This window comes from Manis pentadactyla, chromosome 8, assembly GCF_030020395.1.
Source record: "Manis pentadactyla isolate mManPen7 chromosome 8, mManPen7.hap1, whole genome shotgun sequence".
NCBI lineage: Eukaryota > Metazoa > Chordata > Mammalia > Pholidota > Manidae > Manis > Manis pentadactyla.
Genome location: NC_080026.1, coordinates 120,874,355 through 120,892,278, shown reverse-complemented (window position 1 = coordinate 120,892,278; position 17,924 = coordinate 120,874,355). Strand labels below are relative to the sequence as shown.

Below are 17,924 nucleotides of genomic sequence, written 5' to 3'. Positions count from 1 at the left end.
CCACATGCTGAGCCACAAAACAATTTTCAGTAAATTATGAAGATAGAAGTCATACAACACATGTTCTGTGACCACAACAGAAGAATGTTAGAAACTAGTAACAGGCAGATGTCTTGGAAATCCCTGAAACTTGGAATTAAATAACACACCTTGAAATAATTAATGGGTCTAGGAGAAATGACCAGAGAAAATAGTTTTAACTGAATGAAAATGAAACAAAGCTTCAAATCTGTGGGATGAAGCTACATCAGTGATTGTGGAGAAGAGATATATTCCCATGTACCTAGATGGAAAATTTATAAGAATTGTATCAAAATGTTAACTGTCAGGACCAGGGGATGGCATTGTAGGGCAATTACAGTGTGTACGCCTTGAAACTTTTTGTAGTCTTGGTTCTCCACAAAGACCTTCTGTTATCTTGGTATTCAGAGAAAATAGTATTAATAAAGAACAGATTCATACTTTATAACTTTCCCAATGTCAAATGGCTGGCAAGTGAGTAGGTCATTTCAGATTTAACCTGGCTGTGTTCTCAGGTAGAAACCCATGTCCTTGTCACAATACTATGTTGTTCCCCTGTAATCTCTGGGAGAACACTTGCCTTGGTTAAGCACCCCCCTGGCACACAGGTCTTTCCATCTTCCAGCACAATTATCTCTTGTCCATCCCCAGTGAGCAGGCGAGTGAAGGAAACCCGAGAGTACTCTCTGTCCTAAAATTGATGTTTATGTTCCACATCTTCAGGCATTTATAAACATTTTAGTACTTTCTTGGTGTGTGAACCTCAAGTGACACTTATCAATAAACTTATTAAACTTAACAGGCTTGTAGTAAAAGAGCTTAGAGTGTGGATATATTCTCTGCATATGAACACCACCGGATCTTTGCCCAGGAGCCACGTGGCTGTGATGGCAGAGACCAAGAGGAAAGATCCCCCAACCTCATTTGAGGGGGTTCTTGGAGTTGGCAGCGTTCCCACTCTTCCTGTGACTTGGCTATTCAACTATTTTCTGGATTTAGTTAGATAGATACACTGGGATCTTTTCCTATTTGCTTAAATTGTTCTTCTTATTCCAGATTAAAAGAACCTAATAGTCCATAATCAAGCTCACTAAGATATTAAGTAGATTAAGTAGATATTAAGGAATTCAAGTATATATTGTTTGAACCCCAGGACAAGCAACTGTTTGTATTTATGTTTAAGTGGCATAGGTGATAACAGTTGTCCAGTAAGAAATTGTAATGGACACTTGTTTTGAAGAATAAAATGGACATCTGTGTAACTTTTCCCTCAAACACATTCGATTTAAATGCATTTTTTTCTAGTTCACATTTAGCTTATTTTTAATAAAAAAAAAAAGAAATATTACTCATTGAGCAACTTTTCCTTCTCTGTTTCCTAGTTGCAATTTCCTGGTGCAAAATTTTTTCTGGAGTTTTCTTGATAAGAATCCCAGGTTTCAAGCATTTTTTTAGGAAGTTCAAAGTAGAGATAACAGGATAACAGGACAAAAAAGGTGAACATGCGGGTTCCTCTCTGCTCCCTCATAAGGGATGGCGCTGGCTCTCACACCCAGTTAGTTCTCAGTGTTCAGGAATTCCCCAGAGATAACTGACAGCAGAGGGCTTTTCTGCTTTCCAGAAGAGCATGTTACTTTGGGAATTCAAACCACAGTCCTCAGCTCCCTGGAAAACATCTGCTGTTCAATGATAGCACCGGCAGGCATTTACTTCAGCTCTTCGCTCTGCTGTGAAATCATCCATGTACCTGCCTTCTTGGAGTTGCTTTTTTCTGAAATGACATGCTGAAAGCATAGGCCGAATAGAATTTGCTGAAAGCTACAAGTTAATTTGATGGTGTTCCCGCTCTTGAGTGAACTTTTTGATGACTTCACCTTGTCACGGTCTGAAGCATATCAATGCATTACATTTGGGGAAAAATACATATTAATGTGTTCAGTAAGTAACTGGGAGAGAAACGTGTTTATCGTATTCTACCAAAAGCTGATAGGCATGCGTTTCCTAATCTGAATAATTTACTTAGGGAGGGTGATTATGATCGTACAGCTTGGATTGCATCTGTCACAGGTACTTTTGCAGTGCTTCCTGGAAAAGCGATTATCTTTAATGCAGCCATACCCTTTGCCTTGTTCAATTAGTAGCTTGTTGAATTATTGATTTTGCAGTTGAATTTCAGTGGTGTCATCAGGGCCTGCTTCATGGGCATGCCACCTGCGCAGTTACCTAGAAGGGCCCCACACTTGTTATAATGCCCTGCAGTTGCTAGATTGAAATTCTTAACACATTTTGAGCAGGGAGTTCTGAATTTTTGTTTTGCATTGGGCCCCACAGATTTGTAGCTAGTTCTGGATGTCACTGAGCTACAGGGACATTGGAGTGAGCCGGTCAGAATCAAGTAATGAAATGAACATAGAGCTTAGTCACTGGTTAGCTGAGTATGACCCTGCCATAAATTTGGAGCTTGGTTTTCTTAATAGGAAATAAGTAAATAAATAAAATAACTACCCCTACTTACTACCAAATTCTTGTGAGGCTTAAGATGTAATGATGTTTGTGAAGATACAATGTAAGCTGTCATGCATTAAATATACATTCATTTACTTTTCCTTTGCAGTCCTCAAGTCAGGTTATGACTTTGGAACAAGTTGATTAGCATTAAAGCCTTTGTGTCTGGGAAGCACCTGTTGTGGAGGAAAGTGTTTCATTCCAGCTTATCCTCTAGAAGTTTTCACCCTCTGAACTTCCTTAACATGTATATTTTTCAACATGTGGTCTATTTAATGGCAATTGTTTTAGTTCATTTCTCCTCCTTGGCTGTACAACCCATCAACTGACATCCTAAAAAAAAAAAGGTACTATAGACCAGACCACAAGTGAGTAAGAGTCTGGAGAGGAATGTAGAATTTTGTTTTGCTTTGTTTTGTTTTTTCTTCAGTGGGAAGAACATCAGGTTTGGTGTCAGATAGACCTGGCTTTGCCCATTTTGCTGTGAGAAATTAGAAAAAAAATAAGTGAGAACTTTCAGAGTTGCTTCGAGGTTTCACCTTTGGAAAGTGCCTAATTCTGGAGGGCCTCAATAGGTGATGATAATGGTTATTTGTCATCTTTTATTGTATATTCTTGTTCCATGAATGTTGTGTGCTTGTGTGTGTGTGTATCTACGATTGGATTGTGAAGTCCTTGGCATCATAAACCATGATTTATTTTTCTTTTTAATTCCCTACAGCTTCTAATACAGTGCTAAGCATTTAACAAATAGGTTCATAAAACCTATTTTTTTATTGATTTTTTTTTTTTGTCAGAAGTGAAATTAGAAATTAACTCAGCTCTGTCAAATGCATTTAAAAACACCAGCGATGCATTCTGGCCGACTCACTACAGATTTCATTTAAGATCCATTTGCTTATCTGTGTCTTGGGTGCAGAAACATTTAAAAAATATTCAGCCTGTGGAACCCATCATTTTAGAAACTCCATTTGAAGGACCAGTCCTCTGTCCTGGGTTGTCCCATGCTACAAGATTGCAAGAAGGAAGCTGTGCATCAGTTTTGAAGACATTTCCTGGTGTCATTTCTGAAAGGGCTAATGCAGATGCCATGTTTTGTGAACTGGAGATCCAGGGTCCCAGGTGTGGGAGAAAGTAAATTCCTCAGAGAGGATGCCTGAAAACAGAGAGCCAGACTGGGACACACTTGGGGAACCTAAAGTCATTCAGTAGTATCAGAATAACAAGGAATCTGGCTGGAGAGTGGGCATGGATATCCAATGGTCAGTACTGATTCTTACCTTTCTGGAAATCCCAGCCAGAAGAATTGTCTTGTCTTAGCTGAGGTTCACTGGATTTGGGGAAAAGGGCAAAAATACACAGATCTTTTCTGCTCAAGCCTGGATTTGTCTTTGAATTAGAGCTGAACAGAACCTCTAGATGAGAGACCAAGGGCTTAATGGTGGTCGACTACAGAGATGACAAACAAGGGAGGTCAGGCAGTGGGGCTGGAATTCTCTCTCCACTGAGCCTATTATGTTACCTCATGAGCTCCCTGCTATTATCTGCACTGAGACGGGAAACGGGCAAAAGTTAGAGCAGACTGGAGGCCCATAGGTGTGTTTTACATGTCCTTTTTTTTTTTTAATGGCACAGTGTTTGTGCCAGTGGATGGGCAGAACCCATTGTTCCACCCCCTACTATTCTCACTCTGTGTATCCCCTTCTCCTTGAGTGTACACAGGAACTGTGATGTGCTTCTATCCAATAGACTGTGTCAAGGAAAGAGGGATTTTGCTAATGTATTTAAGGCTCCAAATCAGTTGATTTTTACTTAAAGTCAATCACTTCAAAATAAAGCATCATGATCCATCCTGGGTGGACCTGGGATGAAAGCCCTTAAAAGAGGTACTGGTCCCTTCCTAGGTGACAGGGAGTCCTCAAGGGCTTGGTGGAGTAAGTGACCGTGTTGGAGAGCCAATGGGGCAGCCTCTATGATCTGAGGCCAGCTTCCAGACAAGGGCCAGCAAAAGGCTGGCTCATAGGGTTACAGAGAAATGAATCTGAATGAGGAGATGTTTCTGGTCATCCCTCCACTTGAGAATTTAGCCTGATGACATCTGTGTTGCAGTCCTGTGCATCTCTGAAGAGAGGACAAAAATAAGCCAAGCCCATACTCCTGAGCCTCAGAAACTGTGGTGATATATTTGTGCTATTTTAAGGTGCTAACTTTGTGGTAATTTGTTTTGTAACCATAGAACACTAATGTGGCATTTTACAAAGCAATACAACTAGGCAGATGTTCCTCCAGATGAGACAGGGAAGGAGCAGGGGGCATCCCCTGTCCTTTTAGAGCAAGATAAAGGCCTTGGGAAGGACAAATGGGAGGCTTATGAAGGACCTTGGGAATGTGAAAAACAGAGGCCTTGCAGCTGAAGCAATGCAATCATCTGTAAGATGGTTCTCATTGAACCTCCATGATAAAAGAACCATTTTTACTGACTCTTAAGTCACTGTAGCTCACATAGGTTGACCAAGGCATACTAGTTAAAAATAGAAATAGCCTTTAGTATGTATGATTGGCTAAAATATAGCTGGCATTCTGACAGGAACCTATAGAAAAGTAACAGCTTCTCTCCCTGTCGATGCAACAGGCATAAAACCTCTAGACCTGGGCCCATATAAATGGTAGCCTTGTCCTTCCCAGTTTATGCCTGGGAGTTCTTTATCTTATGTCTCTCTATCAATAAAAAGCCTCTTGCTTGCTTGCCTACCTTGAGCATTTGCAAAGTTCACTCTTTGGCTCCGTAAACAAGAACCCCGGTATCATCTTTTGGGGGCCCATCTGGGATCTCTCCCTGTTTTCAGCTACCTAGAGAGCAACTACCATTCCCGGCTACTCTTCCTTTAATGAGCTCCTTCCTTGCCTAGACTCGTTGGACCTGAGAATTCTTTCTCATCCAGAGTCAAGAACCCTCCCCGTCCAGGCTGAGGTTTCTCCTAGTGCTTCACCTAGTGGTCAGGGAGAGACCTCCCCAGACGCAGCTGCCTGGCAACACAGTTATTTTGTTTTATTTCGTATTTATTTTATTTAATTTATTTTACTTATTTTTTTCTAGCTTTATTGAGGTATAATTGACAGATAAAAATTGTATATATCTAAGGTGTACAATGTGATGATTTGAGATATATATATATATATGTGTGTATATATACACATACATGAAAATACTTAGAAACTGTGAGTTGAAGCCTTTGGACAGCCACATGGTCTCACTGTTGCCTTTTTTAGGTGTTCAAGCTATACGTCTGCATTGCAGATTCTATGACTTAGATTTGTATCTTTGAGATTCTTTGGCATGTGCAATGGGAAGTCAGCTGAGGAAGAGAACAATGGTTTGGTTTGTATTCTGAATCATTAGGAATTCTGCAAGGTTCCCAGATAGTTTTGACATGTGTGTCTTAGATGTGTATGGAGTTTGGGGGTCCAGGGAGCCGTGTGAAACTCCCTGGGTCAACTCTTGGGTCAAAGCAAAAATGGTCCAGTGCTCAGGTAGTCAAGGCAACTTGAAATTTCAGGCAGTCCAAATTAGAAGTGAAGGAAGCAAGGGCTCCAAAATCTTGGCAGGCAATAAATCAGGCCCAGACATAAGTCATCTGAGCTCCATGATAAGCTCAATTTTGAAGAAAAGTCTCTCAGCCGGGAATGCCTGATACCCAGTGTATATCTTCACCAGGCTAGCGAGGTTCCAAGCATGAAACTGCTTGAGCTAGAGTCCTATATGTGTTCCTGGATGAGCAGACCTGATCACAATGCATATTTAGACATGGTTACAATTAATGATGATGTCTTCCTTTCCTGCTTACAAGTCTCAGAAAATTACCTTTGTTGAGTAAATAATAGAATAAGTAGGTCTGATAGGGACAAAACATAGGAGGTCATTATGAAAGGGATGACCACATGAGTAGATATCTTCATATTTCTTGGAATTCAATGTAGTTGATTTCCATCAATACCTTACTACCATGTAATGGTTTACCATTTTCAAATATACTTTGAATATTTTGTTTTTATTTATTATGATTTTTATAGAAAAAAATTCCTGTAACTTTAACACACTGGCTTAATTTCTTTTTTTTTGCATTTCCTTATAATTTTTGTTCAGATATACCATAATTCTTAAATTAATTGTACTTGTAATAAAAAAAATCCTCTGTCTTTCTTCCACTTATTATTTTGTCATAATCATTTCTCACAGAGAAACATAGTCTCCACAATAATGGTAACATTCAATTGCATATGCCTAGTGTAAATTACTTAAAAAAGACTAAGTAAAATAAGGGACATTTTAATGTTTGATATTATAAAGAAATTTCTTCTTTTGAATTTTGTATTTATTAGTTGTATTACCTGATTAATGGTTTAAAATATGAAATGTCTTTTTAAAGTTTAGACTTTAATACTCACAACCTCCATGATGTGAGCAAAGTACATATTATTTTCCTCATTTACAGGCTGAGAAACAGTCTGAGTTAAATGATTTTTCCAATTTTAGTTGGTCAGTAACTATCAGAACCAGTCTTATAACAAATGTCCTCTGATTCTTAGCTTTTTGTTTTAAACAAGGGGTATCGAAAGCTTTTGCTGTTTGTTTGGCTTTATTTTGTTGTGCATTTTAAGTTGTCTTTATAATTTCCCAAATTCATAGTTTTTCCAAATTTGGTTATAAGATTTTGGAGGAAGGGTTTCAAGGGAAAAGAAAAGAAATATTCGTCAAGTTTAATATATTTAGATGGCTATCATAGAATAGTGAGATAAAACAATGAAAATTAATGACTAGCACTTATTAAATACTTCAGTGTGATGGGCATTGTGCTAATGCCCCTAAGTCCCCTCTCATGTGGTCTCAGCAACTCGTTCTTCTAAACGTTCGCATTTAACACAGTAGCCGGAGGGCAATGCTACATCCTGAATGGGGCCCACGAGTGTCAGGAGGAGACAATTCTGTTGCCAGTGGCCTCAAGTGGTATGGTTTGGGGAGGCCATCTTTGTGTCAGCTAGAAAGAACCTCTAGTCCCAATTCTGGCATTTGGCTGGCTCGCCACTGCAATCCCCCCAGTGCTGGTGTCCAGGGGTTCACTCTATAAATTGTTGGGTCAGATCCAGCTAGGGCCGGGGAACCCTTTATCACTGCTCAGAATCTCACCACCTGCAGCTCTGAGTTGAACGAAGTCTGCAAGCCTGGGCCCAAGCTGAACTCTTGCCTTTCTCTCTTGTGGCAGAATCTCCACCGAGGCCAAGTGCTGAAAAGCCTGGGGCACATAACCAATATAACCAGTCCCTCAAACCAGCCAGCCTTGTGGCTAATGTGATCCTTACCTCAAGTTAGGCGTCACCTGTAAGCTATCTTCTGGGCCCAGCTGACCACTTCATTCAGGTGGAAGGGCATAAATAGATTTGCAACAATGTCCCATCTCTCCGGACATGAATAGCTCTTACTGGCCATGTGGCCGGCTCAGCCACCATGGGTAAGGCGGTTTTGTAAAATTTTTAAAGTGAAGTATAGTTGATATACAATCTTATATTGACTTCAAGTATATGATACAATGGTTTAACAGTTACGCGTATAATTAAATCCTCATCCCCACCACTGTAGTTACTATCTGTCAACATAGGAAGACGTTACAGAATCACTGGCTATATTCTCCATGCTGTACTACCGTCCCCACGACCAACTTGTTATGATGGAGAATTTTTGCACCCCTTAATTCCAAGCAAGGCTAGCTTTAGGGACCGACACTGGGCTGAGGCCATCTTCCCTTACCTCGCTAGCATAATGTTGCAATTGGGGTTGCTGGTGGCTGGCCCGGTGGGACTCCACTTGATGGTGTATATCTCTTTGCTATGAGCCTGAAGGTCATGGACACCCATATCTTGCTTCATACTCCAGATCTAGATGATACATTGGGAACAGTGTCAGCAAACACGGTTTCTCCAACCGGAATGGTGCAATATCATTTACTCTGTGAGGGATCATCAGGCTTCCGACCCTGGGAGGCTCACCACCCAGTGGGTGTAGCTCACACAACAGCATGTCACCAGCCAGGCAGCAGCCAGGCAGAGGCCGTGAGAAAGGCCTTGGTGGGAGGGAAGGATTCTCAGCAGGATCCTTGACTGATAAGGAGGAGTTAAGTGGATGACAGTGGCATCTGGTTAGCAATGGGGAGCAGTCAGAGAGGCAGGAAATGCCCACATGACAGTATCATCACTGAGAAGCAATGACCTGCACTGCTTATTTGGGGTCGCCCAGGATCACAGAGCCCATCCTTTCAGACTCCTTTACTTTTAATGTCATGTCATCGGAGCAGGATGCTAGCAACATTCCAGAAGGATCCCACTTAATGGCATTGACCTCATTCTGGAAGGGTTTAAAAAAATAAAGGTCTGTGAGCAGACTACACAACCTTCCAGTAGGGGGCAGGCCAGCGCCGTCATCTCTGCAAAGAGCCTGTTTGCATTTTCCCTGGATCTCAAACACGGCACCTGAGAATCCATCTATTTTCCTCTTTTATTTCCCCAGCCTTTCTTGTTTATCTAAAGGCACAGCCATATAGCACACGTAACCAGCCACCCATCCATATTTCTCTAAGGAAAAAAAAATCACAACTAGGAAGGAAGTCAATGAATTTACATATAATAATGGTACATAAAAACCAACAAGAGCACAGTTATTTAAAAATTGACTGAAAATAACTTTCTCATGCCCTTTTAACACAACAGCTGTTCTTTCTGTCAATATCCCTACAAGACCTTTCTCTTGGTGCTGAGTAGGGTGGGGATGGGGGGAGAAGATGTAAAGAAATAAGGCATGAACACAGATGGCCAAGGGAAATTATAGGTAAACACGTAGGGGAGAAACAAAACCTTCCAGGGGGAGGGGCCTTGAAATCCAGAGCAAAGAGCAGGTAAAGAAAATGTTGCAATAGAGTGCGAGGGGAAAGTTCTGGCAGGTATGTGCTACGGGCGGGGGGAGAAATGAGGCTGTAGGCAGCCTTCCAGTTCAGCACCAGGTATCTGCATAGGACTCATGGCTGCTGTGCTGGCCTAACCATGAACTAACTTCACACTTGTAATTTCCCAATTAACTCTATGCTCCTAAATGCTCTGGTGTGGATGAGCAATTTTACAGTCGCACTTCTTGCTAAGGACACTGAGAGTTTGAAGGGTGTGAAGTGACAAGGCCACCCATCTGTGTTCCCTTGTGGTATCAATGGTTGGATGGCCTGGAAAAGAGGGAGGAAGGGAGCTTGGAGACCACAGAGCAGCCCCCCGGGGTGAGCATGGGAGGATGAAGAGTTCAGCCTGGAGATGAGTGTGGGTCCGTGTGTGTGTGTGTGTGTGTGTGTGCGCTAGTGCGTGAAGAGGCAGAAACCTGGAGGACATGGTGAGAACCAGGGGCCTGATGAGGTGCTGACCCAGAGACGGGCTCAGCCAGGATGAAGGCAGCTTGGGTGCGAACCCACGCGCAGGTCTCCTAGAGCCCAGGAATGCGGACCTGGTCCCCACTAGCTGTGTTCAGCCGAGCCCACCTTCCATCCTCCAGTGGGGAACAAACTCCTCCCTGGGTGTGGAGTTATCTCCCCCTCCCCATGCAACCCCAGCCACAATTCCCAGAAGGCATCCAGAAATAGCTCACAGGGTCTCAGGAAGACACCGGCTCTCCTACACTTAGCTCACGTCTCGTGCAGAATGACGGAAGCTGCAGCGAGATGGATTTAGAGAGCCAAGTGGTGTGGTGGCAGTAAAGTCCCAAGCGGAAGTTGGACAGCTGTAAGTTGTAAGGATTTCCCATGAAATATTGGGGATAGTCTAGGGTTGGAGGAAAGAAGAGTTCAGGCCAGAAAAATAAAAAGAAGGACCAGTTGATAGCCACAAGGAGACTGATGCCTGGGCCCTAAAAGCAACTTCTTTCACAAGCAGGGACCTATGGGGACAGAGGCTGGAGAAGGTGAGTTAAGGACATGAACAAGTACCCAGGACAATGGCATTTATATGGTTACATAAGTGGCAAGGCAGGGGTTAAAGGTGGGGCACATTGCGGGTATGAGGTTTTCAAACCCAGCAGGCCTTCCAGGAGGCTGAAGTTTGAGGGTGTTGGGACATTACAGGGATCAGCTCTGGGAAGGCTCTGAAGAGCCTCATGTGCCATGAATTCAGAGACGTCAGCTGGCACCTAAGTTTCTTGGATTAAATGTCAACATTTTTTACCAAATTTAGGAACATTTGGCCATTATTGCTTCAAGTAATGTTTCTGTTGCATTTTTTTCGCTCTCTCTCCATTATACATATATGCTCGAGTGCTTCATACTGTGCCACAGGTTATTCATTTGGCCACTATCTAACAGGCCTCTAGTCATTTGTTCAATCTGTTATCAAAACTGGCTAAGCTCTCTTTAGGTTCAGTAACCTTAGTTCTGCAATCTCCCCATTGTTAAACCTGTCCAGGAAGGTTTTCATTTCAGACATTAAACCCCTCAGTTCTCAGATTTCCACTGGACTGTTTTAAGAAGAGTTTTCCTTTCTCTGCTGACATTCCCCATCTATTCACCCATTACAAGCATCCTTTCCTTTACGTCCTTGTACCTTTTACAGTAGCTACTATATAGTCTTCCCTGCAGAATCTGACATCTGGCTCATCTCACGGTCAGTTTTTTCTCCACTGCCGGCCCCTAACGGGGTTAATCCAACCCAAGAGAGCTACAGGAGCCCAGTGCCAAAGGGGCATACTCGGAACTCCAACTTACTGTGTGTCCTTGGAAGGTTTTGATTGGGCGGTCACAGCCGAGTCTGCAGACGTGGATACACATGTCTGTGCTACAGGAGGCAAAGGTGGTGTTGTTCTGCCAGTCTACATCAAGAGCAGGGGCTGTGGAATGGGGAGCAGAGGGAGGACATTGGCATCGACTAGGTGTGCACACAACTTGGCTGACTTTGACCATGAACAGCATAGTCAAGAAGCCTTATCTAGTAACATGATAAAAAGTGCCCCAGTGTGAACACAAGCCTGTTCCCCTCACAGACCTTAAAGACCTCTTCCTTCCACATTTGGATGGATGAGCAGATGCTCTGCAGAGACCCTGGGATGCTTCCCATTTGCATGCAGAGTGTCCTGCTCCCCTGGCCCAGGTGAGCACAGGTGGGTGAGAAGCATGAGATGCCTGCTCCTGCACTCTGTTGGTCCCAGGCATGTCCCTGTGGATGGCCAACCTCACTTGCTTTAGACACAGAGAGAAAATGAGAACAGGAAGATCTCATATCCTACATTTAAGATATCCCAATTTAAAAAATCTGCAAGCACATTAATGCATCCCACCCGAGGGCTGGATACTCATGGCTGACAAGACCCCTCTGAGGACACAACTGGGCTGACGGCTCAGGACTGTGATGAACACTCTCAGTGACTCCTGGGTCTTTCTGAGGTCCAAGTGGCCCCAAGAACTCTGTTGAGGGTCTTGGATGGGGATGGCCCCCTAACCTCATGGTGTGATCCCCTTTCTCCTGACCTCCCACTCTACTGCTTGGTATCTCTCTCCTGACGCCTCCTTGCTTCTAGGAGAATTAGAGGCTTGGGTTCCACTAGGCTTCTGGGTGACAACATTCTCATCAACTGGCATAAACATGTCTTTTGTGTTTCTTAAAGGCGAGTCAGCACTGAATTGAGAGAAGCCAGCTCAATGCCCTTGGGATATGCTAATGATCAGATGGTCCCTTCCCTTCTGCCCTAACATTTCCTAGGACTCAATCATTTTTGAATTACCAAATCAATCAGTCAATCAACCAATAAAAATAAAAATACTCACTGGAATGAAACGGAAACTGCTGTTTGGCTTCCCCTGTGTGGGCGTCCCAAATTGTTGTCTGCTCTGCAAACAAAAAGAAAAAGTCAGGAACAATTCTTCTTGCAAAGTTTTCTCTAGAGAAATTTGTTGGACAAGGAAAGACCGCGAGCCTCTCGTCCTTCTACACCAGCACCGTCCAGAGGAGATGGAATGGGAGCCATACAGGTCATTTCTAATTTTCTAGTAACCCCATTAAAAGAAAGAAACTGGTAAAAGGAATTTAAGCGATTTATTTTCACTCCAATATGGCCAAAATGTTATTGTTCCAACATAGAATCAATGTAAAAATATTGATGAGTTACTTGGCATTCTCTCTCTCTCAGGAAGGTTTTTGGAATCTAGCATGTGATTTACGGACCTTCACAATCGGGATGGCCACTTTTTATGCACCCAACAGCCACAGGTGTGCCTCAGGCTTAGCTCCCCCAGCTATAACTGTTACCTGGAGCATTACCAAACCTGTTAGGGGCTCCCCTCACCTACAGAGACCCAGTGAAAACCCTGCAGGGAAGCATATCTATCCAGCTTTCTGGCATGTTTCCAAATGAAGAGCAGCAGACACCGGTGTTTCTGAAATTTCCTTCTATGAACTGAGGAGACCAGATATAGCACAGCAGCTGGGCTACACCGGGGTCAGGCACCACCTTATTGGTGTATGAGTAAGGGGAAAACATCATGTCTGCTTTGGGAGCATCTGAAATACACATTAGCCACTCTGGGTTAAACACAGGGCAAGTCAATGCAAGCCTCCTCACAAATGACATTTCCTCTGGGCGTTAGCTCTCAGAACATTATTACTCCTGCCATTGTTAGTGACTAATAATGGCAGACAGTGCCTGACCCAGAGAGTAACAGAATTCCAAATGAGCACTTCCCCTGACCAGATAGCTCATCAAAGGTAGAAAATCAGGAATGAATGTATCAGATTCCCTGGAGCAGGAAGGTGAGAGTGCACAGAACTCTTGAGAAGTATGTAAGAGCCAAAGGGCAGTAGCTTCCGGCCACCCAGGGCCTGGATTCCTCCCCCACCTGCACTCCATACCAGTGGGTCCCCACACAGAGTAGCAAAACTTCCTTGGGGCTCCATTTCCTCCTATGTGAGAAGGAGGCGGTGCCAGGGCCTGCCTCCTGTCTTGGGAGCATGGAATGAGCCATCTCAGGTAGTAAACTGCTCATTAAAGGTTGGCAATCACTTCACACATTATGCTAATGATCCAATGAGCAGTACTGATGACCAGCCACGTCCAAGACAATGTGCTGTGTGTGTGTCATATTTGAATTAGAACAGCTTGGGGGAAATCTGATGGTAGTTGCATGAGAATATTTAGTGTGTCGACCACAGTAGCCCAGCTGTTTTTATATTAGATATTAGGCTGCCAAGTTTGAATGAAGGGTTTATGGGCTTAACAGAGAGGTAGATAAAGAATGAATGATTCACTGACATACAGGGTTATACTTCAGTGTAGAGCTCAGCAAACTTTCTCTGTTAAAGGCCAGATAGTAAACATTTTAGGCTTTAAGGGCCATGGGTCTCTGCTGCAAATGGTCAACTCTGTTGTGGTGAGAAAGCAGCCATAGGCCATTCTAAACAAATGGGTGTGGTTGTGTGCCAATAAAACTTTATTTACAAAAACAAGTGGTGGGCCAGATTGGTCCTGTGGGCCATCATTTGCCAAGTACAACCATGACTTTCTCTGAGGGGGCAATGTTTACAGGTCATGTCTATTATTCTATATTAGTTTTTAGAACTTGAGTGAACAGAAAGCAGTAGCTTTACCAGATTTTCAAATTATCCCAAAGCTATTATAGACATACAGGCATCTGGAAATCAGACAAAAGTAGAGTATTCAGGCACATTTTGTAGTGGCACAAATTGAAGTACATGCTTTTCTTCCCCTCCTGCACTTCTCGATAATACTTCTTTCCCAAAGCAATGACTCTGAATTCTCACTGAGTCTTATGAATGACACAACCGTTTTCATTCAATGTTCACAACTCCCATCTCCTGACAGCTGGGGAAACAGAAACCCAGCAAGAGTGAGATGCGCTGGACTAATCAGACTCCTGGTAGGAATGACGCTTGAGTGACGTCTACACTCCTGATGGCCTTATGCTCCTACACCCAGAGACGGCTTTTCCGTGCACCTGGGTGTTCACAGTCACTCGGACATAACATCATCACGTCCACCTGGCAGCCCCTCCCGGGCACAAAGTAAATTCTCTGCTCTGCAGGCTGTCAGGGGAAGCACTTGTGTGTGTGTGTGTGTGTGTGTGTGTGTGTTTGCTTGACTCCTGTTCTCAGAGAAATCTGCCATCTACAGTGGGAAGTAGCAATGCATCAAATGAGGAAAACAGAAGCCTGGTCCAGAAAACAATTGGTGCTACTGAAATCACTCAGCAGGTCAAAGTTTACAAAGAGTTCACCCCACATCTGTTCGCTTCTTCAAGCATTGGATAAACACAGTTTGGGGATTTCCTCTTATCACTGACGATATATGCCCAGAAAAGGAGGGGGAGCTCTGTGTGAAGTTCTGGAGGACACGGAACACGTGAAGAGAGGACGCGTTTTTAAAAGCAGCAGCAGATCACAAAAACAAACAAGGCCCAAACCAGTTCTTTTGATATGTTCACAGGAAGCAGAGCTCCTTAGAATAGAAAAAAACCACACGGTTATGCAGAGATCAACAATAAATGAGCATCTAGAGATCAAAGGGCTGTATTTGAAGTGATACTCACTTTATCCACACCTGCACTCAGAATGTAATTCCCCTTTTTGTTCCATTTCAAGGCGAAGATGGGGCCTTTATGTTGGCCTAAGGTGCTGGCCAGGTTACCTGTCACACAGAAAAACCAAACAAACATGCTAGCATCAGAGTCACAGCCCATCCTCTCTGTGACAGCATGCTAAAGCGCCCCCCACCCAGACCCTAGCGAGAGCGAGGCAGGACTTACCATCTTCCGTCCATATTCTTGCAAAACCATCATACGAGCCTGTGGCCAACAGTGTTCTGTCGCTCTGGAAGAAACAGGCCAACAAGAACAGCTGATGGGCAGCTCTGAAAAGGCAGAGGGCCTCTCCCCTTATGGCACGGCTAGAATGCGCCTCGCCAGTAAGTGGTTCCCAGTTCAGAGGCTCACAGATTGCATTTGAGTACTTGCGCTCCTGCTGCTCGTAAATTAAAATGTAAGCCGTTAGCCCCAAGGAGATGAGGGAGCAGGAAGAGACACCGCCACCATTCACCTGTGATGACACGATTAAAAACACCACGTCGGAAGTTCCAAGACTTCTGGAGACTTGAGGTAAGCTTTAAAAATGTATTTGTATATAGAGAAGTGGAGCGTTGGTGGTGAGGTGCCAGAATGTGGAGAAATACTGTATAAGAGTGAAGAGGTGTGTGTATCCCTCCCACAAATGCACACAACACCCTCTGCTGAAATGCCCAGGTGGAGAGCCTGCCTTCTTTGCCTGTGTATTACATCTCCCCAGCACGACGATCTCAGGTCCCCTTGGCCCTGCTTCCCGCTGTGAGGCTTCCCTAATAAAACCAGCTGGCAAATATAGGTTAACGATGGAAAGGGAACGGCTACTGAACGCCCAGGTAGCCACCTGCCTGGCCCCATGACCTCAGGAGCCCTCAGAAACAGACAGCACCCACAGCACCAGCCACCCCGGGGCAGGCTGATGAATGGGGCCTGGTGTGTGCACGGCTCTTACGTTCCAGTCCAGTGAGGTCACGTGTTTGTTACTCAGGACGTCGTGGCCTCCTCCTCATATACAGTGCCTCAACACAAGCTGTGTGGACCCCCTGTTGCTGTTTTCATTAAGGTTCCATATCCTTGCAGTTGAATCTCCAGATCTGCAGGATGAAAACACTCAAGCATTCAGCTTTCAGGCAAGGGGCACCAAAGCCCATTGCCGCCTGCTGTTGGACCAGCCAGGCATCTCTGGCTTGTGGCATTTCATCCTGCCCCTCACTGGCTGTGCTGCACTCAGTGATTTTAAATGTGTTTGCATCATTCCAAACCCCACTGAGAACAGGGCTTGGAATGCAGGCCTCCCCACAATCTACGGTATCTGGAGGAGTGCAGATGGAGCGCCCCAAGCCTGGGCCTGCATGCATGGGGAAGATGCCACCAACCAGGTAGGAGGGGGGTGGGTGGCCCAGGACACAGAACGCCTGAGAAGAGCAAGCACCTCTGGTCCCCCAGACCCCGGAGTGCCCCCAGCCTCACATCCTTACCCGGAAGCTAGGAGATCACTGACAGAGTTCCAGGCACAAATGAACACCTCAGACTCATGGCCCCGAAGGACTGTGGCTTTGTTGGGTGGAATCTCAATGTCTCCGTCTATTTCCAGTGCTACCAGCCTGTGCATCTAAGCATGGAGAACTAAGGTAATGAGATAAGGGTATCCAGGCAAATGTATGCTCCACTTCTATTTACACTAAGTGTCTGAGCTGGATTTTCTCTGAGAGGGTCCAAATGGGCCTTTAATTCTGTCGTAGCCACCTAGTGCACCAAAAAATGCTCTCTGACCTCATTAGGAGACCACGCTACAGAATGGAATTTGCTGGAAGCCAGGCCTCTCCTGGTTCCTGTTCAAGGCAGTTCAGTCACTAGAAGTTCCAGTGAATATAATGACAAGAGAAGATGAAGCCGAAAGGCAAGACCCCAAAGACAGCTTTCCAGCCACTGGATTGTATCACATGCAATTTTTACCACCGTGAGCAGCAAAGTAACCCCCACGGTACCACCAATTCAAACTCAGGCCCGTGGACAGTCTTGCAAATTGACAAGGCCTCAGATGACAAGATGAAATGGGATAGTTCCTTGATTCTCTCAGAGCCACTGTCGCATGGGTGATTAACAACAGCAGAAAGACTAACCTTCAGTAATTCTGCTCCCATCTGAGGGTTCTAGGGAAACATCAGTCTGCATACTGGACCTCTCCCCACCCCCAAAATGATAACCTTCAATTACATGGGCCTTCTTTAATTCTTCAATCATATCAGAGATGAGCTCTGGAACTGACTTTCATTGGCTCAAATAACCCCAATCTGCAGACAGGAGAATCAATTTATCTCCAAAAGTCCTCATTTCCCATTCCATGGTTTACAAGTAGATGGGGAGGACAGGTGCCTGCCAGGTAATAGAGCCTGCGGGGCAATCACAGGCCTGTCACCACTGATAAAGGATGAGGTCATCGAAGGACAGGAAGACTACTCATCTGATAATGCCAGTTCCTACTTCCTTAGAACACACTGAGCCAGGCAGAAAAATATCACCTCCATCAGGCAAGAAGAGTTCCTAGAGAGTATTCTGGAAAGTGGCGTTGCAACCCTGCCCTGTGGCACCACTAAGCGGCACAGGATGGAGGTGAATGAGCACTGCGATCTCCCTCGATCACCCTGTCTGAGCCACAGGTCAGAAACCCAGCCTGTTGCCAAAAAGTTGGCCCATGAGAGCACATTCCTAACATATCCCCAGCACTCCAAATGGTCTCACTATTCTGCTCCTTTC

General features: G+C 44.4%; 1 protein-coding gene across 1 annotated transcript; it reads right to left on the bottom strand.

Moving 5' to 3' along the window:
• Positions 1–7,409: 7,409 nt before the first annotated feature.
• On the bottom strand, positions 7,410–15,711 carry LOC130684652 (F-box-like/WD repeat-containing protein TBL1X; the record flags this gene model as incomplete). Its single annotated transcript, XM_057506304.1, has 6 exons — positions 7,410–8,457; positions 8,849–8,923; positions 11,310–11,431; positions 12,366–12,426; positions 15,141–15,238; positions 15,357–15,711. Coding segments are annotated over 6 exons (843 nt in total), but the record flags the coding sequence as incomplete, so codon positions are not given.
• Positions 15,712–17,924: the final 2,213 nt, after the last annotated feature.